The sequence below is a fragment of the Lutjanus erythropterus genome, chromosome 9 (assembly GCF_056507025.1).
Source record: "Lutjanus erythropterus isolate fLutEry1 chromosome 9, fLutEry1.hap2, whole genome shotgun sequence".
Lineage (NCBI taxonomy): Eukaryota > Metazoa > Chordata > Actinopteri > Lutjaniformes > Lutjanidae > Lutjanus > Lutjanus erythropterus.
In genome coordinates this window covers 42,359,034-42,385,053 of record NC_139325.1, presented here as the reverse complement: position 1 = coordinate 42,385,053, position 26,020 = coordinate 42,359,034, and the positions used below count along the sequence as shown (strand labels likewise).

General features: G+C 40.1%; 1 protein-coding gene and 1 long non-coding RNA gene across 3 annotated transcripts in view; both read left to right on the top strand.

Moving 5' to 3' along the window:
• Window positions 1–1,860: 1,860 nt before the first annotated feature.
• Window positions 1,861–2,907, top strand: LOC146322238 (uncharacterized). The gene is made up of 3 exons (XR_014771432.1): window positions 1,861–1,944; window positions 2,423–2,561; window positions 2,716–2,907. It is a non-coding gene; the product is annotated as an uncharacterized LOC146322238 (long non-coding RNA).
• A 4,463-nt stretch (window positions 2,908–7,370) lies between these two features.
• The window catches only part of ntrk1 (neurotrophic tyrosine kinase, receptor, type 1), a 54,719-nt gene continuing 36,069 nt past the window's right edge, over window positions 7,371–26,020 (top strand). For both annotated transcript variants that reach the window (XM_084727663.1, XM_084727662.1), the window contains exons 1-4: window positions 7,371–7,852; window positions 19,875–19,949; window positions 21,116–21,187; window positions 25,297–25,365. In XM_084727663.1, the coding sequence (XP_084583789.1) occupies window positions 7,656–7,852; window positions 19,875–19,949; window positions 21,116–21,187; window positions 25,297–25,365 (413 nt within the window). In that variant the 5' untranslated portion in view covers window positions 7,371–7,655. The remainder of the gene's footprint in view (window positions 7,853–19,874; window positions 19,950–21,115; window positions 21,188–25,296; window positions 25,366–26,020) is intronic.

Here is a 26,020-nt window from a genome sequence, read left to right as displayed (position 1 = left end):
CTTGAGAGGTCTGGGATGTACTGTCCTGCGGTGATTCACCTGTCTCTGGTTCCTCTCTTTCTAGGATCTGTTCTTGAGAGGTCTGGGATGTACTGTCCTGCGGTGATTCACCTTTCTCTGGTTCCTCAGAGATCTTGGATGGTACGCTCTGAGGTGACTGGCCTCTTTCTGTTTCTGTTTGTGGGATATGTCCTTCAGGGTTCTGGGATGCAGTGCCCTGAGGCGATTCACCTCTTGCTGGTTCTTCTGTTTCTGATTCCTTGGTATCACTTCTATGTGTCCGTACATAATATTTATGCAGACATTTACTGGCGATGCTCACCATGCGATTAAGAAGAGGTACATGGTGTGCTTCGCCAAAAAGAAAGATAGCAGGCTTTGTGGGTGACAAATAATTGTTGAGCCTTGATATAAAAAAACTTAATGTCTTTGACAGTAGGTACTCCGAGAGGTATGCAAGATCTTCTTCGTCGTCATAGTTGTCTACTTGCACCTTAAGAAAACGAGCAAAACAGCGAGGTATGGAGGTTCCCATTTGAATTACGATTGTCTCCAAAGCTATCTTTGCTTGTGGGTTATTCTCACCCCTCTTAAGGTGCTCAAGAACTCTCGGTTGGACAATTTCCACTACATCACAAATGACTTTTTTTATGATCTTACGAAACATATTCAGTAGTACTCTCTGTGTGTTTGCGTCAAAAGTGTTTGTAAATATGTTGGACCATTGTTCTTCAGTGAGTCTGCTTAAATATTTATCCACTATGGGGTAAAGAAGCTGTGATTTTATGCTGATACAGTTCTCTGTTTGGAAATTTGCTCTGTTTGTTTGAGACATCTTTTCTGTTTTTATTTAAATTTATGGTAAATTGTTCAGTAATGTGAAGATCCTCTATGTAGTCTAACTGTGGTTTTGTAGACACTTGTGTAGCGTGTGACTGAAAAAGAAATAAATGTATTAACCAGCTCACTTACTTATTAAATTTATGAACCGGAATGTGACGTCATCAAAGTAGTGAACCAGGTTCACTCTTATCCCGGAATGTGACGTCATCAAAGTGACAACGGAATGTGCGCGCGTACGCATGCGTGCGTGTACGCATGCGTGCATGTACGCGCGCGTACGCATGCGTGCGCACGCACACACTCCTTTGAAAGTTCAGTGTGTACCGGAATTTATTGACAGAAATTTAATATATTATACGTTATTATCATTGTTAATCAACTGAAACTAATAATCTTTATGTTTGCGATACCTTAGATATATAGGTATTTATATTTACGTGGGAAGCAGGTCCTCGAGGCCGCCATTTTTTCTACGGCTGCGCAGAGCAGACGGTCCACGAAACGCCGCAGCGTAAATACGGAAGACGAAGAGGAGGACAGATGAGGGTGTTTGCTGGCGAACTATCGTTTTCTGAAGGCTGACAGCTAAAATTTTAACCACTGGATGATCATAGTTATTATTTACCACAAGAAAACTTACACACGCACTTGTATTTCATTATGAGGTAGCTTACCGTAATTATACAACCTGGCTACGGCCTTAACGCTAATTACTCTGTCAAGTAACTTTTCGTCCCGTTTTTCTGTTGATAATATGTATTTGTTACCAAGATTGTATCAGGACTCGGTGCTGTTACCGACACCAGCTCACGACTGCTTGAAGTTATTGCTTATAAAAAGTGTGGGGTTAATGTGGCTGTAGGCGACTGCTGGTTTATAAGCTATAGCTATAATGTAGTGTGGTTATGAACGTTCCTCTCCGCACCGTCGGATGTAACAGGATGTATTACAGGTGTGTGTGACTGTGTGACGTAGCTCGTGTTTTCTTTGTGTTTCTGTTGCAGGACGTTATGAGAGACATCACCTCCTATGAAAGGAAAACCTTCTCATCTGAGCTCCAGCTTTATCCAACATCAGTGCTGCTTTTAATGAGACAGACAGGTAAGTCTTCACAATGAAGTAACTGTGCTGTCCTCACATGTTAGATTATCTACAAAACACATCTGTTTAATAGTTTCTTTTCATTAATAGTTTATATTTACTGTTATATCCCCATATGTGTCATGTATAGAACATGCTGTGATCATTTTTTATTATTCCCTATGCATTCACCATAATGATGAAAGTTATAAAGTGACTGTATCTTGCATCAGGGTAAGTTAGCCAGCACAGTTGTTGACAAAGAGCATGTTTGTTTTTTTCATTACCATAAAATAAAGCAAAAAATCACAAAATGATTTCACTAATTAACTTATCTGTGGATGAAGTTTACTAATTAATTTAATCACCAGGTGTAGTTTTTGTTTGTGATTCAAATCTGCATGCCCACACAGTTGAATACTCATGTGTTATATTACTATGTATATTTTGTTTCTCTGCTAAAGGCAGCAAACGTAAAATGAGAGTCTATTTTCCTCAGTTATCTGAAAGACACCATAAACCATTTGTGATGCTACGAAGGAGGAGCCTTGGACCAGATGACCCCAGAGGGCTCAGTGTGGTGCCCCACAAACCTGCCACATCAGAACCGGTGCAGACCCAAGTCAGGAGACGTCTCGGTGAGTGACACACATTCATTTGCCTGTACTGTGGCATATGAACTTGCCCTGTGAGTCATTCTCTTGGTAAAAAAAAAATATTATTTTGACCAAACTCTATAAAAAAAAAATAATAATAATATTCTAACTTCTATCTTGACACTGTCTTCACCAGGACCAACACTCAGTACAGCTGCTGATTAAGAATGATTTAGACAGGATTTCACCAAGTGTCACACCACAGGATGAGAGAGGTGGAGCACAATGATAACCTCCATAACATCACAGCTTTTATTGTTCAAACAGACAAACATCTCAACTGCCTCCTCTTCCACTGTGATGAAGACAGAATAAATTGTTGAAATGTTATTGTTTGTTCACTAAAAACTGCAAGTTGTGAGGTACACATTTCCCCTTCTATTCTGAACACAAAGCAGTGTTCTTTTGTTTTTTTTTTACAATCTTCTTTGCATTCAAAATTGTGATTTAAGGATAATACACATTAGTGTAACCTGAAGTGGTAATGAAAATTTACAGACGTTGCAGGGGAGTATTGTCATAGTTATTGTATAATTGTAAGCATGTTTATATGTAGATCACTGCTGAACATAAATCAATCTGATGATCACCTTATTTCAAAAATCGTTCCCCATATTTCTTTCATATGAATAGTCTATAAACATCAACATATAAACTTCAGATGTCATGTAATAAATAACTGAATTAGAGTGATTCTCAGGCAGGACCACAGAACTCACAGCTTTTAGCCTTCAGTTCAAACAGACAAACGTCTCTTCAGCTTCTGTCTTTATCAAAGTCAGCTCTGATGGAGACAGAATAAGGTGTCGAAATGTTCGTCTGTTTGTTCACTAAAAGCTGCAGGTTTATGGCTGTAAGACAGCATTTCTCCTTGCATTGTCAAGATTGACCAAACCGTCTGTATAAATTACAGTTTACATTACAGGCGTCATCATTGTCTTAAAATTTGTTATGCCTGTGACCTATAGAGACTAATAATGAAACACAATTTCTAAAATCATCTATAAACAAACCTCATCACTTGACAGACTAGTTGAGGTGAGCGTTATGCCATTTTGCCACATGACGGCTTCTGTACACTTGAAAAAGGAACAGCAGTGTGGAGGGAAATTCACTTGGTTGCAGTTTGCATTCTGAGTCCTAGATATCACTAAAGGTTACACGCTGCTCCTTAAAATATGATCTGACAGCTGTGATCCCGGCCCATGCGCACTTTGCAAGTCTGTTGAGATTTATTAAGATTTAGAATTCTAATAATTCCTTATTCGTTATTATACATAATCAGTTTAGAGACTTGGATGCTATTTACTTTAATATTTACACTTCATTTCTGATAGAAAATATAATGAAAAGGCACTTAACTAATCCACACTCCCGTTCGGGAGAAAAAATATGAACAAGAGCTGTTATCAAGGATTCAAGGTACTTTATTGTCATACCAGCTCGCCTTTACAGTTTATGGTACGAAATTGGTACTCGGGTCCGGGATTGAGCCATAATTAAATAATTAAAGGTTTCTGATTTTGGACACGTGTGTGCGCCTCAGCCAAACGCGCCATTTGCTATGTTGTGCAGACGGACCTTCTGCACCACAGACTTACTTCAGCCAGGTTTTAGCAGGTCTGTGGCACAAGTGGTTTGGATTACAATGAGCTGTGCACAAGACACGAAATGTGCCTGGCCACACTGTAATTGTTAGACCTCCCGCTCATGGGCACACAGACAGGAGCAAGTTCATTTGACATCTTGCAAACAAAGGGAAAATAGATAATAAATAATAAAAAAAATTATAAATAGGTACAGTCACTTTTTTAACATATCAGCCCTTGGCTACACTGTGTGGTACTATGGAGTGTCTATCAAAATGCTATCCAATAAACACAGTCCTATGAAAAAGGTGTTCAAGGGTCATAAGGCTGCAGAGAGAGGTCTGGTGGGTCACTTTGCTAAAAATAAGATCATTTTTTAATGAACAAAAATAAGTATATACAATAAACTGCCAAATAAAGCTGGAAAAGGGTGCGTTTGTAAGAACATAAATGCAGTATATTCTCGTAATGTACATTACAGCCTGCTTATATGATCTTATTTGAATGTGTTTGTTTTGCATGGCTATCCTGTGTGTTGTTAATTACACTTCCTGGCAAACACTTCCCACTCAGTGTTTTCATCTTTTAACAGTTTGAGCTCTCAGACATTTTTCCCGGGAATAAGCGCCCTGTCCCTCCACACTGTCTGCTGAGCTAAGACTAGGAAAAAGGGGCGTAAAAAAGAAGAGTAATTAAGCCTCCAAATAATCCTGATGACAGCAGCAAAAATGGCTATTCAGCTTATGGCCAGTAATTGTGGTCAGGACACTATGACCTTACTCATGTGTAGAGTGACTAAGAGGAATGGGGGTGGGGCACAATATTTGTCCCGGGGGTAGAAAGCAGCTCCGCTCATGTAAAGAACATGTATCTATGATGGACAGCCCCACGTCTCTGCAGCAAGTTAATGTTAGCAGTTACAGGATGTATTTAGAGTTCACCTGCTAGCTTTGCTCAGGAGCTCACATAGTTCTACAATATGAAAAAGGGTTAGAGAAAATTGTTTAAATTATTTAACATCAAACATTGAAGTAATTAAGCAAAAATCCAAAACATTGTTTGTTTTCAGCTCTTCAAATGCAGATTTGATGCTTTTCTCTGTTTTGTGTTGTAGTTTTTATCTGTTGGTAAAACTGATAAATTGATAAGGCTGTTATACATAATGGTTTTCATAAATTCTTAATTGAATGCATTGATTGATTACGTTTCAATCACATTGATAAGGTACTGTTTTGTCAAAAATAATATAAATAAAAGAATGAAGAAATATGAACAAACTGTACCAGATTTTTATCGCTGTAGAGAGATTTTTCTATTTTTTCAGGGACAGTTGACTATTGAAAACAAACCATCTTTGGCAGTCTTTGTCTGTCAGTTGATCCTCACCTTGCCAGTGGTCACCTGATGGTCTACGTCTGTGACCTCTCACACCTCTCGCAATGTGTGAATCATGCCTCTCACCTTTTTGTCATCTCAAATTGTATTTCACTCAGAAATATGTCTCATAACAGAAGCTGAAGTCATTCTAACTCTAGAGATATTGGACCTCATGCAAAAAGCACTCCTATGAGCAAATTCGTTCTTAAGCAGTTTGTGCAAGTGATTTTTAACTCACTACATTCACTATTTTACTCAAATTTTGAATTTTCTCACCAATTATAAGTGTTCCAGACCTGTCAAAGGAGTAATGCTATTATAAAAAAAAACAAAAGCTTTTCACCAATGACTGTATATTAGTTCGAAACAATTTGAGTGTAAAAATATAAATTACATAATTATGCTGACTGCACTTTGAATTATAATATTATTGTAAAATTATTCATATAGCTTAACAGTATAATCAATTAAAATTGCTATTACCATTACTTTAATAATCATTACTGCCATATCTTCACATATGGAAATCGCTGTCCAGTACATCACTTATTCTTGCACGTATTCTGTCATCCATGTCCATGATGGAGACGTCGAAAAGCAGTACTTCAACTTTCAAAGTCTTGTGCCTTTTTCGCTTCCTGACAAATGGGGCAGAACAGGTGACCTTACGTGGCGTTACCAGGGCGTTATTTATGCTAATTTACAGTTCCCATGAACATGCAGTCAAGTGCGCACAGGTGGCATTAATCACGTTTACCTGAGTTTATTTACACGGTTATCTGAAGATAGGAGCGTTCGCTGAATCTAATGTGGCACACTCACATGAGCTCACTGTACAAAAAAAGAGAGAAAGTTAGGATAATAACACAAAAATGTTCTTGCATGAGGCTCATTGTCTCTTTTATTCGTCACATTCTTCTTCTTTACCTTATGTTACTTCTCGACCTACAACACAACTTCGACCTGACGGTGTGTTGTGCTGTAAGCAGCTAGCTAGCCTCAAACAGAGATGAGGAGCAGGGTAACATATATGTCTGACAACATCACTTCAGCTCAAATTCACTCAGATGCAGGCATTTTGGTACCTGATCTCATGTCAATAGAGGATTTTCTCTTTCTCTGACTGCAGCACATTGTGTTAGTCTCTACAGCAAAGTATTGTAGAGTACCTATCAGTCAACTGTTGCAGGCTTCATACCACTTGATATCAGTTCAAGTGGATTGCCTATTGAGCTTTTCAAGATCACTCTGTAGATTGTTGTAAGCTTTGCGAGGCTTGCACACATTTGCATTTCGCTCAGTCTATATTCCACTGATGAGAAACAACAATCTCACGGACCTATAGTCCTCTGCTTTCATTTCCTATTATTAAATCCTGCTGGGAGTCCACACTGTTGGAAAACAGTTTGTTGCTGATAGCTTGTCTCACCACCCCTCCCTCCCGCTCTTCTACGGCCATTAAATTCATCTCTGACCTCCTAAGTCTCAACAATCGCGAACCTTCCAACGATCAATTTTCCCAGGACGGAGAGCTCCATCCGTCCAGCTACAGTAGTGTGAATGCGAGTGTACTGCGTGCATCCAGACACCCAAGAGCCCTGACTTCTTGGCTCTGTTTGTGCCTGGAGCTGCTGACGGGACAGCAGACCTCTCACCCGAGGGGGCCAGATGAGATCTCCATCACCATATCCCATCTCCTCCTCTCATCATCATCATCACACACCCTTCACCCCCAGCCCCTCCTTCTTCTTCCCCCTTCTCGCTTTCAGAGGTGTCTGGTGACTCTGGCCCCTGCTATCTTGCCCCTCCCTTCATCGTGGAGGAGAGGAAGGGAGAGGGAGAAAGAGAGAGGCTGCAGCCCACTACCACCATGTCCCCAGAGGCCCCTTGCCTGCCTGCCTGCCTGCCTGCCTGCCCCTCCTGCTGCTCAGTACAGCTGTGGCTCAGCACCAGACCCTGACCAGCTGGGATCTCAGCCCTGCCAGGAGAAGAGCTACTGTGTGTGAAAGCTCCTCGCCTCCCTCGCTGACTCTTCATTAGGTGATACTAACCCCAACTACAGCTGCCAAACCTCTCCGCTGGTGCTGAGAAGAAGATCCTCTTCGTGAGCATGGCTGTGGCATGCCGGGCCCTGGCGCACCCCCTGCCCCTGGTGCTCGCCCTGCTCAGCCTGGCACCGGCGCCCATCCTCGGAGGCTGCCCGTCAGCTTGCAGGTGTTTTTTAACCATGGTGCAGTGCCTGGAGCCCGATGGCATCAGCAGCATGCCAGTGCTGGCACCGAATGACAGCGAGAACGTGACAGATATGTGAGTATGATGTGTCGCCTGCTCTGCATGCGTCTCTCAGTGACTTGAGTGGATCAGTTCGCTGACATGACTTGACATTGGTGTTTTGCCGATCTTAATTTTCTGTCTGTGTTCAGATTATCTCTCTGGGTTGTTGCTGAACTCGTTTCATTGGCAGAGTTTTGGTGTTATTGGGGACATTTGCCTCATATCTGATCAGAGTTTCAGGTTTGGAGAACATTTGTGTGGGTGATTTGGTGTTTTGTCCAACTCTTCAGGCGTTAAAATGTTGTAATCAGAGGTGGAAAGATGTATTCTTTTCTTAAGTAGATACTTGCGTCAAAAAAAAGACTCTGGTGAAAGCAGAAGTACTGATTCAGCTTCTTCACTCAAGTAAAAGTGAAAAAGTTCATGCTCTGGGGCCACCCCATTGCTCAGGCGGTAGAGCATGCACCCCATGTACCGAGGCTATCTGTCCTCAGCAGCGGCCATGGGTTTAAGTCCAGCCTGTGGCCCTTTGCTGCATGTAGTCGCCTCTTTCTTTCTCCCTTTTCTGGTCTACCTTCAGCTCTCCTGTCATAATTAAGACACCCAAAGTCCAAAAATTCACTTATAAGAAACCGGGTTCTTCAATGTGCTGGAAATCCTTGAAAACACTTGAATTTTAATTTCGTGTTTTCAGGGTTTGAAAACGTGCTTGGATTTACATTACTTTTTTAATTTGCTATCTGACCGAAGAGTTTGCTTTTTAGATAGAAATAACGCATAGTCTGACACTTAAAAACATGAAACAGATGTTCTTCTGTTTATAGCAGAACATCTGATTTAGTGCGATTTTGAGTATATATGCAATAAGTATGTAAATATGAAATTTAACAGCTATACAGTGCTGGAAACGCTTGAAAATGCACATTGAAAATGCTTGAAAAGTGCTTGATTTTGAAGATTGCTTTTTTTAAAGGAACTGTGAAATAAGTATAGACACTGAAATGTAGTCAAAAGTATAAAAGTAAAAAGTAACCTTCTGAAAGACATTTCTACCAGCTGTTTTTGTGCAAAGCTAACTGACTTCATGATATTGGGAAGGTGGTGTGCAATAATGCAAAATATAAGGGATTAATAATTAGCCTCAAATGAATTAAAACTTAACGAGTATGTTTTCAAATTTGTGAGGACTAGAAAGTACAGATATTTGTGTTCAAATGTGGGGAGTAAAAGTAAATACAGATACCTGAAGAGTCTAATTAAGTACAATAAGAAAGTATTTGTACTTCTTTACTTATCACCTCTGGCTGTGATCATAGAAGTTTCTCGACAAGCATTGTTAAGGTTTTCTGATTGAGTGAGACAGAAGTATCTGATGGAGGAACATGGAGCTGTTCCATTGATTATTCAAGGTTGAGTAACAGAGTTGCTTTGACTAAGAACAACAAGTGCTTCTCTGTGTACTTTTTCTTGACTTGTAGTGCAGATACAGTATGTCTTAGTTTATTTCTCATTAGAGTAGAACTCTATACTGATCGCGTCTGTCCACATTAAATGGATCACAATAGGCAAAAATGTTTTTCTCTCACTGTGGGTTTGATCAAGGGGGGAGTTCTGTGACCGGGCTTCAAATGCTCTTTAGTAGACTATACAAGGCAGCCTGAGGAACACCAGGTTTTGCAACTTGCTGGCTTGTTTTTGGCAGTTTGTCATAAGCTTTCAGGAGACTAAGTTTTTATTTAGAGAAGATTACTTCTTTTTCTTGTCATGATTTCAATCCCCACCCACCAACAGCTGCAGGTAGCTGGTAGTTTACATTTTTCCCCCATATGTTGTCATGAAAATACCTTAAATGAACACTAGAAGTGGACTACTTGGATACCATATGCATTTAATTCAAACAGCATTTTTATAGGAATGATCCTGTCCAAACCTTTTTGATCCATACAAGCAGCCTGTCACTTTAACTCTGTAAATCATTATAAGAGATTTCACTGTATTTGTACATTAGTTTGTTCTTTCTTCTTTGTCCAGTCGTGTTTACTAAGAGATAATGATGATGTCTCACCAAGGTATAACAGCAAAGTATTGGAGAGTATTTGCAAAATGCAAATTGCCTCTCTGGCTTTGTTTGTTTCTCTTAGTCTGATTTAGTTAGATTCTGCTCTGTTTTAATATCATGTAGGGAGATTGTTCTCAGCGTCACCCAAATCCAGATTAAAGTAAATCTACTGCTATTTGAGATGGTAGCATGGCAGTAATTTAGTCACTTTGGTCAATGGAAACCAATTATGGATCGCTGCTGACAATAACTGACATAGAGTGTTGGAACCGTTGGCCTGTCTACCATAGTGTGACTCAGTGTGGTCCTCAAATATCTCAGCACTTGTTGTATTATGGAAAACTCACCTAACTTTAATCCTATGAAGGTAATTTTATCTGACCACATGTTGCTGAGTTTAAGATCTGACTCTTCTCCTATTAAAAGTAATTCAAAATACTTTCACTATTCAAATAAAAAAAAAAAACTACTTCATATACTTTCTTCATAAACTTCTTTTCTGTTTCCACTTTAACTATTAAAACCTTTGTGATTAAAAAAAAAACATCTGTAAGGCTACAACTTTTCAGGCCTGAAAAGGTTCAAGCCCAACAAATTTCTGTCCAAACCCGACCCAAACCCATCCTTCCATAGCATATTTGAGCCTGAACCCGATTATAGCCCATCATTTTTCTGAACAAGCTTCCCTCCATGTATTAAACAGTAGTTGGAGTTGGCAGTGACGGGGACAATACGTGGGGGGGATTTGAATAAAAATTGGGGAGAAATAGTAATAATAATACAGGCCAAACCTGATGTAACCCCATGAATTATGAGAGAAATGCAGCCTGACCTAACCCACATCCATCGGGTCCCGTCGGGTCCCGTCGGGCCCGTTTGGCCCAGGTCACTTCAGCTTCAAGAACAGTTAGTGGTTTGATCAGATCTGAGTCCTAAAAGTTACTATTAGCATAGTTTCACCAACTCTGGTAAACTCTACTAATGGCCGCTGTATCAAAGATTAATCACTTTTGACGCAGTGTGGCTGTTTATCTACTCCCGCTGTAATAAACCAGCAATTTTTTAGCCTGTTAAAGTTATCTGATACAGATAAAAGGTCAAGATACATGTGTACCATGTCCTGAAGGTTCATCATTGCTTTTATTCATGGTGGAGAGATACATACTTTAGTCTGAAATCCAAGTGGCTGGAGAAAGTATTTTTCAATTTTTGAGGCTCAAATGTAAAATTCCATTTCTGATGAACAATCTGGTGACCTGCGTGTGCCAATGAGGTTGTTCTGCCCTTATTAATGTTCCTTCGCTGTGGTTCAAGTGGTGCCCAATACAGGCAGTGGCCCCCATGTAAATTTTTCCCCAGATGGGGTGACACACCAAAACCAAAAGCCATAACTGAATTTGAAGAATGCGACAACGTGTGGTCAGAGAAGGAGAATAAATATTGCCATAATATTTCTATGATCATTTTGTAGCATCTGTGCTGCTGTTAATTTTTGTGTCTCATTCAGAAGCGTAAGATCTGCGTCAATTGCGTGAGTCTGATGGTCAGTGTTTGAGAGTTGACAGCCCTGTGAGAGGACCATGTCAGGTTTTATGTGATGCTGATTCCCAGGAACCTCAAAGAGCAAAAACTTTTGTGCACCTGTTTGATAGAAAGACGCGGAAAAGATGATCAGCACTCAGTAGACTGCAGATCCCCACCAGTCAGTACATGGTGAAGCACCTTCTGCAATGCCACCCCAACTGCCAGCTGCAACCAGGTGAGATTTGCAAAGTTACAGCAACGTTAACATGACCTCCTCCACTCAAGCTGAGACAAGATTTTGAACTGAAGCAGTTGCTGATCACTTGTGACCCCTAGTGGCCAGTTAAGGAGAGTGAGAATTCAGCTATCAGTGGTCTTAAAATAGAATTACCGCCTCGCAGTCCACCAAATGGTCAAGTTACAGTTTACATCCATGTCTGTCCAGACTCGTAAAACGTCTGTAGTGATGACTTAAAATGTATTTAATATGGAACTTATTACTTACTTACTCACTATACTGACCTGTAACATCAAAGGAATTCAAGAAGGGGTATTAAGAGTATTTTTTGGCAAAGTAGAAGTTCTCATTATACATGTTTGACTCCAGTGAATAATTTCCAGTGAGAAACATACTGTCTTCACTTAGAGAGGACTGATAGAGAGCTGAATATTATGATGTCACATTGAAGTGACTTTTTATCTTTTGGATGTGAAATATCATCACTTCATCTTTTTATCCTAGTAGATATTTATGTGTGATTTTGCCAGAGTTAGCACATGAATTCTTGAGTTATGGCCAAAACTGTCTAATGAGGTCACTGTGATCTTGACCTTTGACCACCAAAATTAAATCAGTTCATCTTTGAGTACAAGTTGACGCAAGAAATTCCATTGAGGCGTTCTTGAGATATCGTGTTCACAAGAATGAGAGAGCCTGAAAATGTAGTGGCTGTGGCCGTGGCTGTGCGGGTGTGGAGCCATAAAAAACTGGGCTGATCAGTCCAGTGGTCTGCAAGAGCAGCTGCAGGCAAGCTGCACATCCATACACACGTGTGCACACGCACACACAAGTGATTGCATGATAAAGTCTTTCAAGAGCAGAGTGTGCAGGAGTCTTTTTGTTCTGTATTGATTCCCAGGAGTCTAAAACTTCACCTGCTCCACCTCAGCTCCACTGAGGTAGACAGGGGTGTGTCTCTTTGCCTCCTCTTTCTGATAATCAACAATCAGGTCAAAATATTTAAACGGTTTAGCCACAATAATGAAGGCTTTTTAATTTCTCTCTTCCTTGTTGCTACCATTTTTTTTTGTTGTGCCTGGATTGCCTCTGTGATTTTCTGCTCCTTGGTTTTGCTGATGCTAAGCAGCCGGTTGTTCTCGGCACGCAAGTCTGAACGATTGTTGATTTCTTCCTGATACTAAGTTTCATCAGTGTTTGAAATCTGGTCGATGATGTTGGTGACATCTGTGAGCTTCACAACAGAGTCCTGTCTGTGTCGGGGGTTGCAGGAGCATGGTATGCGTATGTAACTTGCAATGGGGGGCCAGCGATTGTATCAGGGAGCCTTGGCCACCAAACGATGGCACCATTGAATAGATCAAATAGAAAAGATGGCTGATCATGTTTACTTGATGCTGCAGTTTGGAGGCTGGTTTGATGTAGGTAGTCCTTCACAGCCATACATGTCAAGCCCGGAGGAATGTGTTTGAATAAAACCCATCAAGTTATTGCTCAGATGAAGTGAGACTTCTCACTCAGCTACAGCACGTCTTGCAGCAGATGACTGTTATTTAACGCTGGCTTTTTGAAACTTTGGATGGAAAAAGAAGTAGAAACTGACCACCTGTGATTTAAAGAGGGCTGCTGTATTATTATGCAACCCACCATCAGCTCCAACATGGAAAAGTAAATGTCACTCTCTGCACCACCACGCTGTTCTCTCTTTGTTCCTGTCCCCGGATCTGAGCAATTAGCACTTGTTAAGAAGGAACTACATTTGTGAGACGCTATTTCAGTGGAGCAAGTCAATTTACTGCTGCTTTCTGCCTCTATTCACCCAAACCCCACTCACCTCTGCTTTCTCTCCCCCTCTTTCTTTTTCCTTTTTCCCCCCTCTCTCTCCCTCTTACCTCAGAGGTATTTCCTTGTTCCTGCAGCTAAACATGTTTCGTAGAGCTCAGGGTGAGGCTTGACATTCTCTCCGAACGATTCGATCAATAAGTAAGCGGGCCTTTCTCTGCTTCTGTTTACCGCGGTGCTCGACATGCCAGCAAACAACAACACTTCGCCGTATTGGCAGTGCAAGGGAATACGGCACATACGCGGAACAAACAAGGGGCCATTAACTGTGGAACAGGGGCCGAAATTCATCATACGCTGAGTTATAAATTCAATTTTGTGAATTGCCAGTCAATGCCCCCACCCGGGAACAATAGATGATATACAACCCACTTGGCTCAATCCAATAAGTAAGGGCGATGGGTGATCCTGGGCCCACCTGCCCTGTAATCACGTTATTGCTGTGTGGGTCAATCAGACATGAATAAAAAGGTTTGTGTGTTCCAGCCGACAAACAGAGAAGTGGAAGGTTGAAACAATGCCACGTGCTGAAAGTGGCTGTCATCAACTAGAAATTACTGCTGGTATTTTTGGCATAGGCTCTACAGACTGTAGTACCATGGGGAAAATTGTATGTACTATATGATACAGATTTCTATCTATCTTACTATCTGCATCAAACCTACATGCCTGAAGTTTTTAAGTTTTTACCCCTGTACACATTGCTTTATTTTTCAACAGTTATCAAATGACAACAAAGACTAAAGTTAATTTTCATGTTTAATCCAGGGCTGCAACGTCGATAAATTGTCAGAAAACAGTGAAAACTGTCTTTAAATGTCTCCTTTTGTCAGTTTAAAACCCAAAGATATTCAGTTTAATGTGACAATAAACAAAGAATCTCCATATTTGAAAGGCTGAAAACAGCATTTGTCTGGTGTTTTGCATGAATCATCAATCCTTATTGATTAGCCCTGGATTCTTTGGAGTCTGCCATGATACAGTTTCGATTTGATTCAGGATTGATATGAGGCAATGTTCCCATTTAACACAAACGGTTAAAGAAGAACTTTCTTTTCTGCTTTTGGCCATAAAAGAAAAAACAGCACATAAGAACTATATATAAAAAATGTAGCCTGTCAAGTGCAGTAATACACATAAAATAATGGCTTAATGCTTCTACATTAAAATTTCCAAAAAAGCTACACATATATTGTTGAGTTGCGTTCTTACATTAATGTTCAAACCATCAACATTCAAGTCCATAATTTATTTAAGGTATCACAGGATACGTTGATTCAACATTACCAGACTTTACATGAATAGAACTAATTCCTCATCCATGAACATGATTTCTGCCTGAGTTAGGTCAAATGGGCTTACATCAGCTAATTGTGGTTGTTTAAAAGTGACGAAAAAACAACTCCATGTTGTTACTTCACAGTGTCATCAGACCATGTCTTTTGTTATTGCTCTAATGTGAGAGAGACCCTGTAGCATCACAATGTACGTATTGTGTGTTTAACAACAAGAACATTTAACAAAAGTATTAAATTTGGCTCAAAATCTGTCAAGGATCATAGACAAAATAATGTTGTTGTTGTTTTTGCTAGTCGCCATTATTAGCTTAAGCCTATGGAATTTTACATTGCGTTAAATTAGCCTAGCTGCGAGGCAACTTCTCCTCCACTCACAGTTTAACCAGTTGCACGTATTATGTATAGTTTTTCTTACTTACCACAAGTTTAAGTGTGTGCAGAAAATTGGTTCACACAGAAGCCTAATATTGTAGCAAGAGCAACACGACTGGATTCCCGGCCAGGTTCGTTGTGTTTTCGGTGTTTGCGTGTATTTCCACGCTGCTGATTTATTCCTGAGAGGAGAGTAAATATCAGCGTCATCTTTTTCTTGGCTGGTTGCCATTATCTTCCACAGTGCTGTTAGGAAGCAGGTGCGCTTGGACAGAAACGGTGACACATCTTTCCATCTAGCGTTGTAAAATTCCCTGTAACAAGAAATAGTAGCATATGAGGAGCAACAGTTGATTCTTTTCCCAGAGAACAGGACCCACAGAAACCATTAAAACACTGCAGCCCCAACGTGTCACATGACCCACGAGACGCCAGAATCTGATTTGTTCTGTCTTCAGCACCTGATGTGGTGGTAGTTACATTTGGCAACATTGCAACACACCACACACACACACACACACACACACACACACACACACACACACACACACACACCACACACACACACACACACAGTTTTTCCATGATAATTTGAATTCACCTTTAAAGGGATATTTCACACAAAAATGACAATTCAGTCATTATCCACTCACACTCATGCCAAAAGAAGGTCAGGTTTAGTTTTTGTAGTCCACAAAATACTGCTGGATTTCCATTATTCTCATTAGATTTTGACTTAATTGTTGCAGCCTTCTGATTGGTCCACAGGTACAGAGGAATATGACATCACATTTTCCAAATGAGCTCAATTCAAGCCAGTGAGACGAACACAGGGAAGAACACGAATATAGAAATCTGTCATGTGAAACAACAAAAAATGTTCTGACTTTGTTTTAAAAGCCTTTAAAAAATGTGAATTAAGGCTTTTACTGTAATGCATACTGGTGGAAAGAAGTCGCATTCCTTGTGTTTCATAGTGGCTCATTGTTGTAAAGTGAACCTGGAGCTCAACCTGTTAACTACATTTTCTGTAAATACATTAGATTTTTATTTGAAAAACACTCCGATCAAGAAAGTGTCTGTCTTATTGTTAATTCACGTGGATGTTTGACCTTCACTGTGCAGAATGATGTGCATGTCTGACACTAGAAGACTGTTTAGTGAACGTGTTCACATTCATCTGCTGAAGGAGCGTTTCATGATGTTTAAATCCACATGATATTTATGTTCTTGTGTCCAGCAGTTAAACTTTTGCAATGAAAAGTATTTGCACATTCATAGATTATGGAGGGAGTGGATATGTTTTTTTTTGTTTTTTCTTTTTAGAAATTGTGATGAGTGAATTCAACTTTATTTTTTAGATGTAATAAAAAAAAGCCTTTTGTGGTTCCAGAGGAAGCTGTGTGAAATCATATAAGCTGCCTCATGTGATGTCACCTGAGTCAGTGTCGATCGGAGCTTTAAGTGTTCACACTGCGGGATTTTAGAGCAGATTTTCTACTCGTTTTTGAAGATCACTGACAAAAGCCCACAGATCAGAGGCAAATTGGCACACGCTGTGGTGAACAATGATCGCTGTGTGTGAATGGTTCAAGAACACGAGAGCTCGCCAATGACTTGCACACGCCCAAAAGCTAAACAAGATTAATATCTGGTCGTGTTCGGGTCGGCTCCGGGAGCCACGCAGCAGCAACAGCCAGAGAGCAGACATGGGAAAGAGGTTGAGAAAGAGAGACACAGGAGGAACAACCTCACCTGAACTGATAGTGATGGTGATAAACAATGTAAAAAGTGTTTCCCAGTGACTGATATATGAGCGCTTTCTTTCACGGTTTATATAATGATTAGAGAGGCCGCCGCAGACGTTTCCCTGCGTGCAGTAATGTCACTGCAGCTCCTGCGCCAAGCTTTTCATTCGAGGGAGAGATCCCTCTACCTGCGAACCATCCATTATTAATCATAAAGTTAATTTTTTAACTTCTTGACTGAATGTGTAAGCAGCTTTTTTCGGTTCATATTTCCATCTTTTTTTTAGGTGGTCACCTGCAGTGGGTGTGGAAATCTTGACAGGAAAAGTATAAAGAGTGAGAAAGTCTTCCACTCAGGATACCATAATTCAAGTTCTTTGTGAAACAAAAATGTGGGCTAAGTTTTGTGATGTCTTCCGTCTCATCCTGGCTGTTACGTTAATGACATCACTTACGTCATGTGAAAGATGTTACATGGTTATTTTAACCCCAAACACTGTCTTTTGCCTCCCAAAACCCGCCCTCTCTGCTGAACAACGTGTAATAAGGCTGGGCAATATGTTAAAATTTTCCAACCAACCATCGTCATCCCGTCCATCGGCGATTGGCGATATCGTCATCCCGTCACTGGCGAATTACCTCTGTTGACTGAGGCTGTGTTGGACAGTTACAGGAGGGAAATGCTGTGTCTTTGGCCAACATTACTATTCCAAAATAAAGACACCAAGACATGTTTAAGCTTGAAAAAAAAAAATCACTTTTGTTTTATTCACATATTCAAGTGGGTTTTTGAGTTTGCTTTTGTTTAAATAAAGTAAGGGTTTGTTTACTTAATTTTGTGCACGTATAAAATGTTGTGGAACAATAAAAGTTGGCCTTCAGGTTTAGATGAAATTTATGGACATGCACATTTCAGTCATTGTGTTTGCCCTCAAGGACGTCACCTGATAATAACGCAATTTTTATAAGTTCTTCCTATTATGAGTATCTGGTTTATTTTAGTATGAAAAGGTTTTCCCAAGGATATTCTGATGTGCTCAAGAGAGGGCTGAAGACATTCATATCAGTAAAACCTTCATTTGTTAAATCGAGTCCACGCAGTGTCCTCCCGAGCTAAATGGACAACATTCATGTATAGCACAGGAGGGGGTGTAGTGAGAGGTGGACGAGGGCAGAGAACCGCGTGGACAGTTTGCTCCGGTGAGATTCTTGGTCGGTCCGATCAAGCCATCTATTCAAACATCTCATGAAAAGAGCTGGCTGTCCTTGTGTTGAGTGCTGAATTGGTGGGCTGTGTCTGGAAAAGAATTTCCCATCAGCCTCGTCTACCCGGCATCTCTTAAGGCTTTATGTTTTTTTTGTTTTTTTTTTCCACATGAGCAGTAGATTGAGTTCTGATATGGGCTCTGCGGTTTGTGGGTCCCTGGACATTTTTGTTATCTTTTGTTAGTTTGTTCAGTGGATGTCAAGGAGGTCAGCAGATTTGAGTTTGGATGTGAGTTTTTTTTTTTTAATGCCTTTTTTTGATTTTCTAATTATCTCACTTGATTCACATACCCATGGTTTAAACTCCAGCTCACTCCCACATTTATGTTTTTCTTCACGTCCTCTTTCTTTGCTGTTGTGTCTCCAACTCTGAACAACGATGCCTTTAAAAAGAGGCTCATTGTTTGTGTAATTTGCTGCTAGGTTTCAACGGTTACATGTTGACTGTAATTCAGTTCAACCTCTTCTGCTGTTGGATTTTCATCATCCATATACTGGCATTTCTCTGCGTGGTTTGAGTTAAAAAATGAAGAACCATTTTGCAGGCTTGTCTTTCAGGGCTCTTGCAGGTGCTGGAAATCCTTGAAAGCACTTGAATTTTAATGTAGTGTTTTCAAGGTTTGAAAAGTGCTCAGATTTTGGATAGATTGCTTGATGATGCTTGGAATTGTAATTGCATTTCTTTCACACAACAGCTGAAATCAGAGGATCGGTTTTCTTTAAAAACAAAAAAACAAAAAACAGTTAATTGCTTAATTAATCATGTCACAATCTTGTCCAAACAGAAGTATGTCCATGTGTTCTACATGTTTGGACCTGTTTTTCAAATCTTTCCTGTAAGGATTATTTTCATTGTTGGTTGATCTCTCAGTCATTTTCTTTATTAATCGATTTGTTGCTCGGACCAAAAAATGTTGCAAAATGGTGAAAAATGTTGACCAGTGTTTCCCAAAGTCCAAGATGACATCCTCAGATGTCTTGTTTTGTCCACAACCCGAAGATATTCAGTTTACTCTCAGAGAGGAGTAAAGACACCAGAAAATATTCACATTGAAGAAGCTGAATTTAGAGTTCTTTTTATAAAAAAAATTAGTCAAACGGACTAATCAATTATAAAAATGGATGGCAATTAATTTAATTAGCAATTAATAACCAATAAATTGATTAATTGTTGCAGCTCTAATAGGATCCAAAGTCTTCTTACAGACAGGTATCACATTCTGAAACATGAAACTATCACCCTTCTATAGAATTCTGTCACGAAACATAATTTTGGTTGTTTATAGCGCAATAACATCTGATTTAGACATTTTGAGCACATATGTGTATTTAAATATGTCATTTATCACAGCTGTAAGGTGCAGCAAAAGCTTGAAAATGCACTTAAAAAGTGAAAAGTGCTTGGATTTGACAGGAAAAGGTGTAGGAACCCTGGTCTTTCCTGCAGAATTGCAAATCATTTTTTCTTCCCCATCATCTCTCCAGCTGATGAAAAAAAAAAACTCTTTCATTATTATGTATGTCACTGGCCAAGGAATTCAGTCTCTTGTTTTTTATAATTTTCAAGTGTTGTTTGTTTCTTTTTCATCTGTTTTCGTCTATTATTTTCATTCAGCATGGGCCTCATTGAATATAGCACAACAAAAGGCTGAAGGTCACAATAAAATGTGCATTGCGTCTCTCTTTCTCTCTCTTTCTCTTTAACCAGTCACATAGAAAACCAAGCCGGTCTGGAGAATATAACGAAAATGGATCTGGAAAACTACAGAGAGCTGAAGAACCTGTAAGTAAAGCTTTTCTACTGTCAGACAAATGAACAATACGTGCTTTCAGGTAACAGACTAACACGTTGTTTTCCTGTTGTATTGTACTGTACTACACTGTGTACTGTTTGTTCTGTAACTTCCAGTTCTCTATGCAGTGTTATTCCATACAACTGACTGTTATATAAGTCCCTCTTACTTACTGTTGCCTGGTACGTGGTAAATATTAGCCTTCAAGCTTTCTAACAGCTGATTAGTGTTGTGAAAGGATCTGTTTTGAGACTAATCTTAACCAGGTAGTGTTTGTGCCACAAAAACTGTCACTGACACTTAAAATAGCTAACGAAAAATAAATAAATAATAAGTCAATAATAAGTGTGGTGTCACACAGGAGATAAGTCCCTCTGTTGCATGAAAATCCTGTTTGACCCATTCGCCCTCCACAGCTTCCTCCTCACATCAACATTGTCCCTCTTTATGGTACATCACCTGACTTACTCAGGCCTTTTTGCCAGAAAGCCTTACCCTTTTTGACAGGAAGACTTTCTGGGAGAAAGCCCTGAAGGCTAACCTCTCCCAATAAAGTTTTCCACTCTCGCACGTCACATGTGCAGTTTAATGTCGACAATGATAACATAGTTTTCGATAGGCTAAAAGCTTAAAGTGGTCCTTAACTCTTATGCTAATGCTAATTGTCTAACTACAGCCCTGTATGTGCCGTTTCAACATGTAGAACAATCCAAAGCTCGACAGGTTTGCCACGCCTACTTACGGTTGTTAAGATATGACTGGATAATCACAGTTTTAGCAAATGGTCAGTGACTCTTTACAGCGGTTTATTGTCTCACACGTGAAGATCAGTTCAGTTTATGGTTATAAGCTACGTGTGAACTTGAACATAAGTTGTGTACATATTTTACAATTCTGAGAGTGAATTTACTTAAAATGCCGATCTTGTTGTTTAGTTTAGCTTGAGCATTGTGCGCAGCATTCTACTCTGTTTTCCAAAAAGAGAGCAGAGACTTTGTTGATTATTTCAAGAAATAAATGTCAATAATGGATCATCTGCTCTTATCTATTTCACACAATTTTCAGTAGGTCTATAGTCTGAGTTTTAATGCGATATTTCTGTCCAGATAAACCCTGTTTTGTTTTCATGTTCATCATGTTTTCTCTCCCTCTCCAGCACGGTCACGTCCTGTAAGCTGAGGCTCATCTCTCTCGATGCCTTCCAAAACAACCTCAAGCTCCAGTATGTGTAAGTGTCCTTGTCAATACAAAAGGATTGTCTTGCCCCTCGTCGTGTTTTGACCCGCATGTGGGTCAGTCCTATTTGTCCCTGTCAGTCAGCGCTCAGCCGGCCCGTTAATACTGTGTCACATGAAGTGGGAGCTACGTTTCTCTGAATCGCAGTGACTCAGTTGTTTGTTCAAGTGGTTGTATTACTCATCCAAGGATCTGGTAAACATGTGAGGTCATTTAAGATACTCACAGTAGTTGGTGAAAAGAGGCAAGTTTAGACAAATTAGCATACTTAAGTGCTGGTTCTAGTTTGTCTAATATGAGCATTTGCTGCTTTTCTCCATTTTATATTCTATTCAGTTCAGTTTTATTTGTATGGCGCCATAACAAAGTTATCTCAGGGTGGTTTTTTAAATAGAGCAGGTCTAGACCGTACTCTTCTGCATAAGCCTAATTGTTCCCACCAAGAGCAAGCACTGAAGCAACTGTGGTGAGAAAAAACTTCCTTTTAAGAGGCAGAAAACTCAAGTGGATCCAGGCTCTTTATTAAGGGCAGGCGCACATCTGCTGGAACCTTAAAGATGATATTCATAAATTGTTCTTTGGTGGTTTGAACCGTTAGTCAGGCAAAATAGGCTATTTTAAGACTCTAGGAAACTGTGATCTGCATTTGTCACAGTTCTCTGATATTTTATAGACTAAATGAAAAGTCAGCACTGAAAATAGTCTTTAGTTGCAGCCCGAAAGTCAATTAATTCTGCTGCAAAATACCAAAATATTGTTTATGTATATTAAACCTGAATTAAGAAAAGGGATCAAATGCTACATTACGTTTTGTTAAAAGTATACATGCATGCTAATACTGACATGGACCAGTATAGCTGTGATAGGCAGCTAATATCGGTCAAATGATACCTTTTTCAACAATCATGAAGACAACAAATTTTCAAGCAGCCTGGTAGTTAACTTGCTGACTTTTCTCATGTTTTCCAGTCTGTAAAAGTTCCGTAATTTCTGAACAGTCTGCCCTCACAATCCAGGCCCAGCAGTAGATAACACTGTGATGTTTTATCGACTGGAACCATCAAATCTGCCTATTCATCAGCAGTCGAACCCTTATCGCCACCATCTTGTCCTCATCGTTTTTCTGAGCGTGTGCAACATGCCCGATGTTGTTTATCTAAAGGACAGGAGCGGGTTTTGAGGACCAGAAATGGGAGCTGGTGAGGTAGGTGGGGAGAGCTTGAGAAATTGGAGAAGACGTCCACCAGTCACCTTTTACTCGCTCACTTTGGTGGATTATCGACAACTGATGCATAATAAATACACTCCACTAAGGGTCCATTATCACTTAATCAATATTTCACTGTGGAGGGAGAGGGTGGGCTGGGGTGGGGCGGGGTGGAGGGGCTTCTGTGTGACAGATGTGTTTCTGAGATTAAGATGGAGAGACTATAACCAAACTGGGCAGGGAACATGGAGGCTGCGTCAGCCACGACCACTTTCCTTTCTCTTCTTCCGCTCTCGTCTTCTGGAACTCGGTCGTCTTTTATAAAGCTGCATTCAGTTCTTAAGAATGGGCAAAAGAAAATGAGCCGCTGTTCCCGGCTCTGCTCTCCCCCCTGCGGGCCCGGGAAGGAATCGAGCTGGTAATGGATAAGCCCCAATGGCTAACCCATCTGACATGAACTTTTGGGAGCAGGGAAAACAAATAATTGAACCCTTGGCCCTGCCAGAGTGAATATGTATTGGCTTCCATGTGCACGCTCCCCAGTGTGGCTTTTTGTCATCTTCTGAGGGAGGTTTATTTACAGCCTGGTTTCTTGGCTGTCTGAGGATCATATGAGAACCTTTATGATGATATGTTAGTGGCCTGAGAGGACTGACAAAAAGATATGTACTGTTCATCTATCACAGGTTTAATATGATAACCTGACATACCCAATTTTAGATGTGAGATTATGTTATTCACAATGTTAATTTTGTTCTGAAACTTTTGACAAAGACTCACTAAGGGGCTTTTTAAGGCTGTACATAGACACAGCAGTGCTTTTAGTTAAATGCTTCACAGCGCTCAACTGCTAGTTTATGTTTATGTTCATGCCATTAGCATCCCAGGTGCTAATTTGCCATTTTCAGCATGTAGGTTGCAGCTCGGAGCTTGTTCTTGTTTCCTGGGGACTTTGACAATGTAGATAGCGGATGCCGTGATTCTATTTGGAACTTATACCTGCAGCGTGCGTCCGGGGACTCAGACTAGTTAAATGCTACTGTGAGCACCCAAACATACTTACACTGACAACGCTAACATCCCGACAAACAGTACCTCTGTATACATGCACACGAGTATGCTTATATTTTGCACATGTAAACGACATATCCTGCTTTCTGAAACCTGGAAAAGACCTTATCACAGTTTTGAGAAACCTGCATATGCTACCTGCTGTACTCTGATAGAAAGAAGGCATGTCAACACCTTAACCTGATAAACTGGTACATAACATTGTGGTTGAGATGGTGAGAGTTCAAGGTACAACTGCACACAAACGCTCTGAAACCTTGGACACTGAATCATGAATACAGAGATAAGACAAAACAGATTTTTCATGTTCCATATAAACAGAATAATCTCTAATAAAATCAAAACCAGGATACCACTGCAAATTCACTCAATGAGTTATTGTGCATTAATTTAAGCTGTCACATCCTGGCAATAATACTTCCAAAATGAAAGTTTATGTACAGCAACGTTAAACATCCTCAGAACTGAAGATAAGTCACGTAGGCTGTGTCTAAAAATGAGTATGACTTTGGCTCCACAAAGAACTCCCTAAGTCTCCCTAACTCTAGTCTTCTGGCCTGCATTTGATCTATTCATTCATCTATTCATCCACCACAACCGTTCGTCATAGCAACGGCATGTCATACAGAAGTAACAGACCGAATGCAGAACGCTGTAACTGACCAATCAGAATCAAGTAATGAACAAAGCCATGTAATAATAGTCATTGAGACATTTCACATTAATATCAACCTCATGAACGTGTAAGAGAACATACCAGGTGATGACCAGTGTGATTAAAATTCATCCTCTGAGAACCACGAACATCTGGATGAAATTGTGTGCCAGTCCATCCAGTCGATGCTGAGATGTTTCATGAAAACTTTGATCTGTTGGTGGCGCTACAGGAAATGTCTTGGGGTCGGCAACGTCATGAGAAATTTAAATTTAATCACAATTCTCCGAACAGGTGTCGAGATATTTCACCAAAAAATGACTTTCGGCTGGTGGTGCTAGTGGAAAAGCAGGGGATCATGAAATCAGGAGGATTCATCCTCTGGGGGCTGTGAATATCGGTCCAAAATTTTATGGCAGTTCATCCGTTATTTGTTGACGTGGTTTCTTTTTTTTTACTAGTACATTATATAAAAATCTCTTCAATAAAAACCTCATTTTCCCAAATAGATTTTTCTGTATTTGCATACAGAGTATTCCACTCTGTGTATCTGAGCAGTATCCTTCCTCCTGGAAGTGTTTGTGACTGGACTAATCACCTAATGTACTGAACACTAAGCAAACACTGAGAGATGTGCTGGAGGTGTTTGTGAATGTCGCTCCTGGCTGGTGTGAAATACTTGCCAAGGTAATTGATCAGAACCCATTTGGATGCATTAACGTTTTCCACTGAGAGTAATTCAAAGCAGGTAAGCATTCCTCTGAAAGTGAGCAATCAAATCACAGCGTGACTCAACTGCAGAACAGAAAGATTACAACAATGAAAAGAACATTTTTACTTTATTTTTTTTCTTTTATTTAGACTGAGAACGGTTAATCTTTTTCCTGAAAGATTTAAACTCTCTGAAACACAACGTTCGAGCAGATGGCATGATCGCAGACCTCATTTCAGTTTCCCTGCCAAGTTACCGTTACCTTAGTGACTATATGTACAGATTTATGTCTCACATTTCCTCTAGGAAAATAAAAATGCATGCAAACGAAATGTACCACACGAAGAAGCTTTCTTGAACTAGCTACAACATAAATATTGTGTTACATACTATATAGCAATAGAACAGCACAACAGATGTTGATTATATCATGTGTCCTCTCTCTCTGTTTCATAGGAACCTGGCATCAAACTCTCTGGAACACATCTCCTGGCGAGTGTTTCATTATCTTCCGCTGCTCAACCTGTGAGTCCCTTTAAATTTGTACTCTCATTCATTTAAATAAGCGTAACCTTAGTTACTGTGCACATTACTTTTTTAGGGTAATTTAATTACTTAAGGGTTAGGTTGAATTTTTTTGTAGTCGAGTCGTATGAGGCACCTATCAATAGTCAGTGTATTTCTGACAGTATGTAGCTGCACTTCACTTAATGGCAATTGGTGTCAATAGTTTTCTGAAAATTCCACATAGTACCTTGAAGTTGTATAGTAAGCTAGTTATACATATTCGAGCAAATGCTTGATTCCACCAAGCGCGGCATGTCTGCGCCACGGTTCTGATCCATACTCTGCAGGGCTGCAAGCCCCACCAGAAGCATTTCAGCAGCTGCCTGATTATGTTTTTCTTGCTCAGGTTTTGTTAAATAGGTGTGTATTTCAAGCGGCGCGGAGCAGAGAGCCACTGTGACGTGCAAAGGCACTGCAGTGTTGTTCTGGACTCATGGAATTTTATTACTTTATTTTTTTTTTACAGTACAGTAATGTTTTCATTATCATTAATAGCACTTTGGGTCCTGGGTACAAGTGGCCGAAGTGGGTTTTCTCAGGAGGGTGGCTGGCTTAGAGATAGGCTGAGAAGCTCAGTCATCCATAACTGATGACTGCTCCTCTGTGTAGAAAG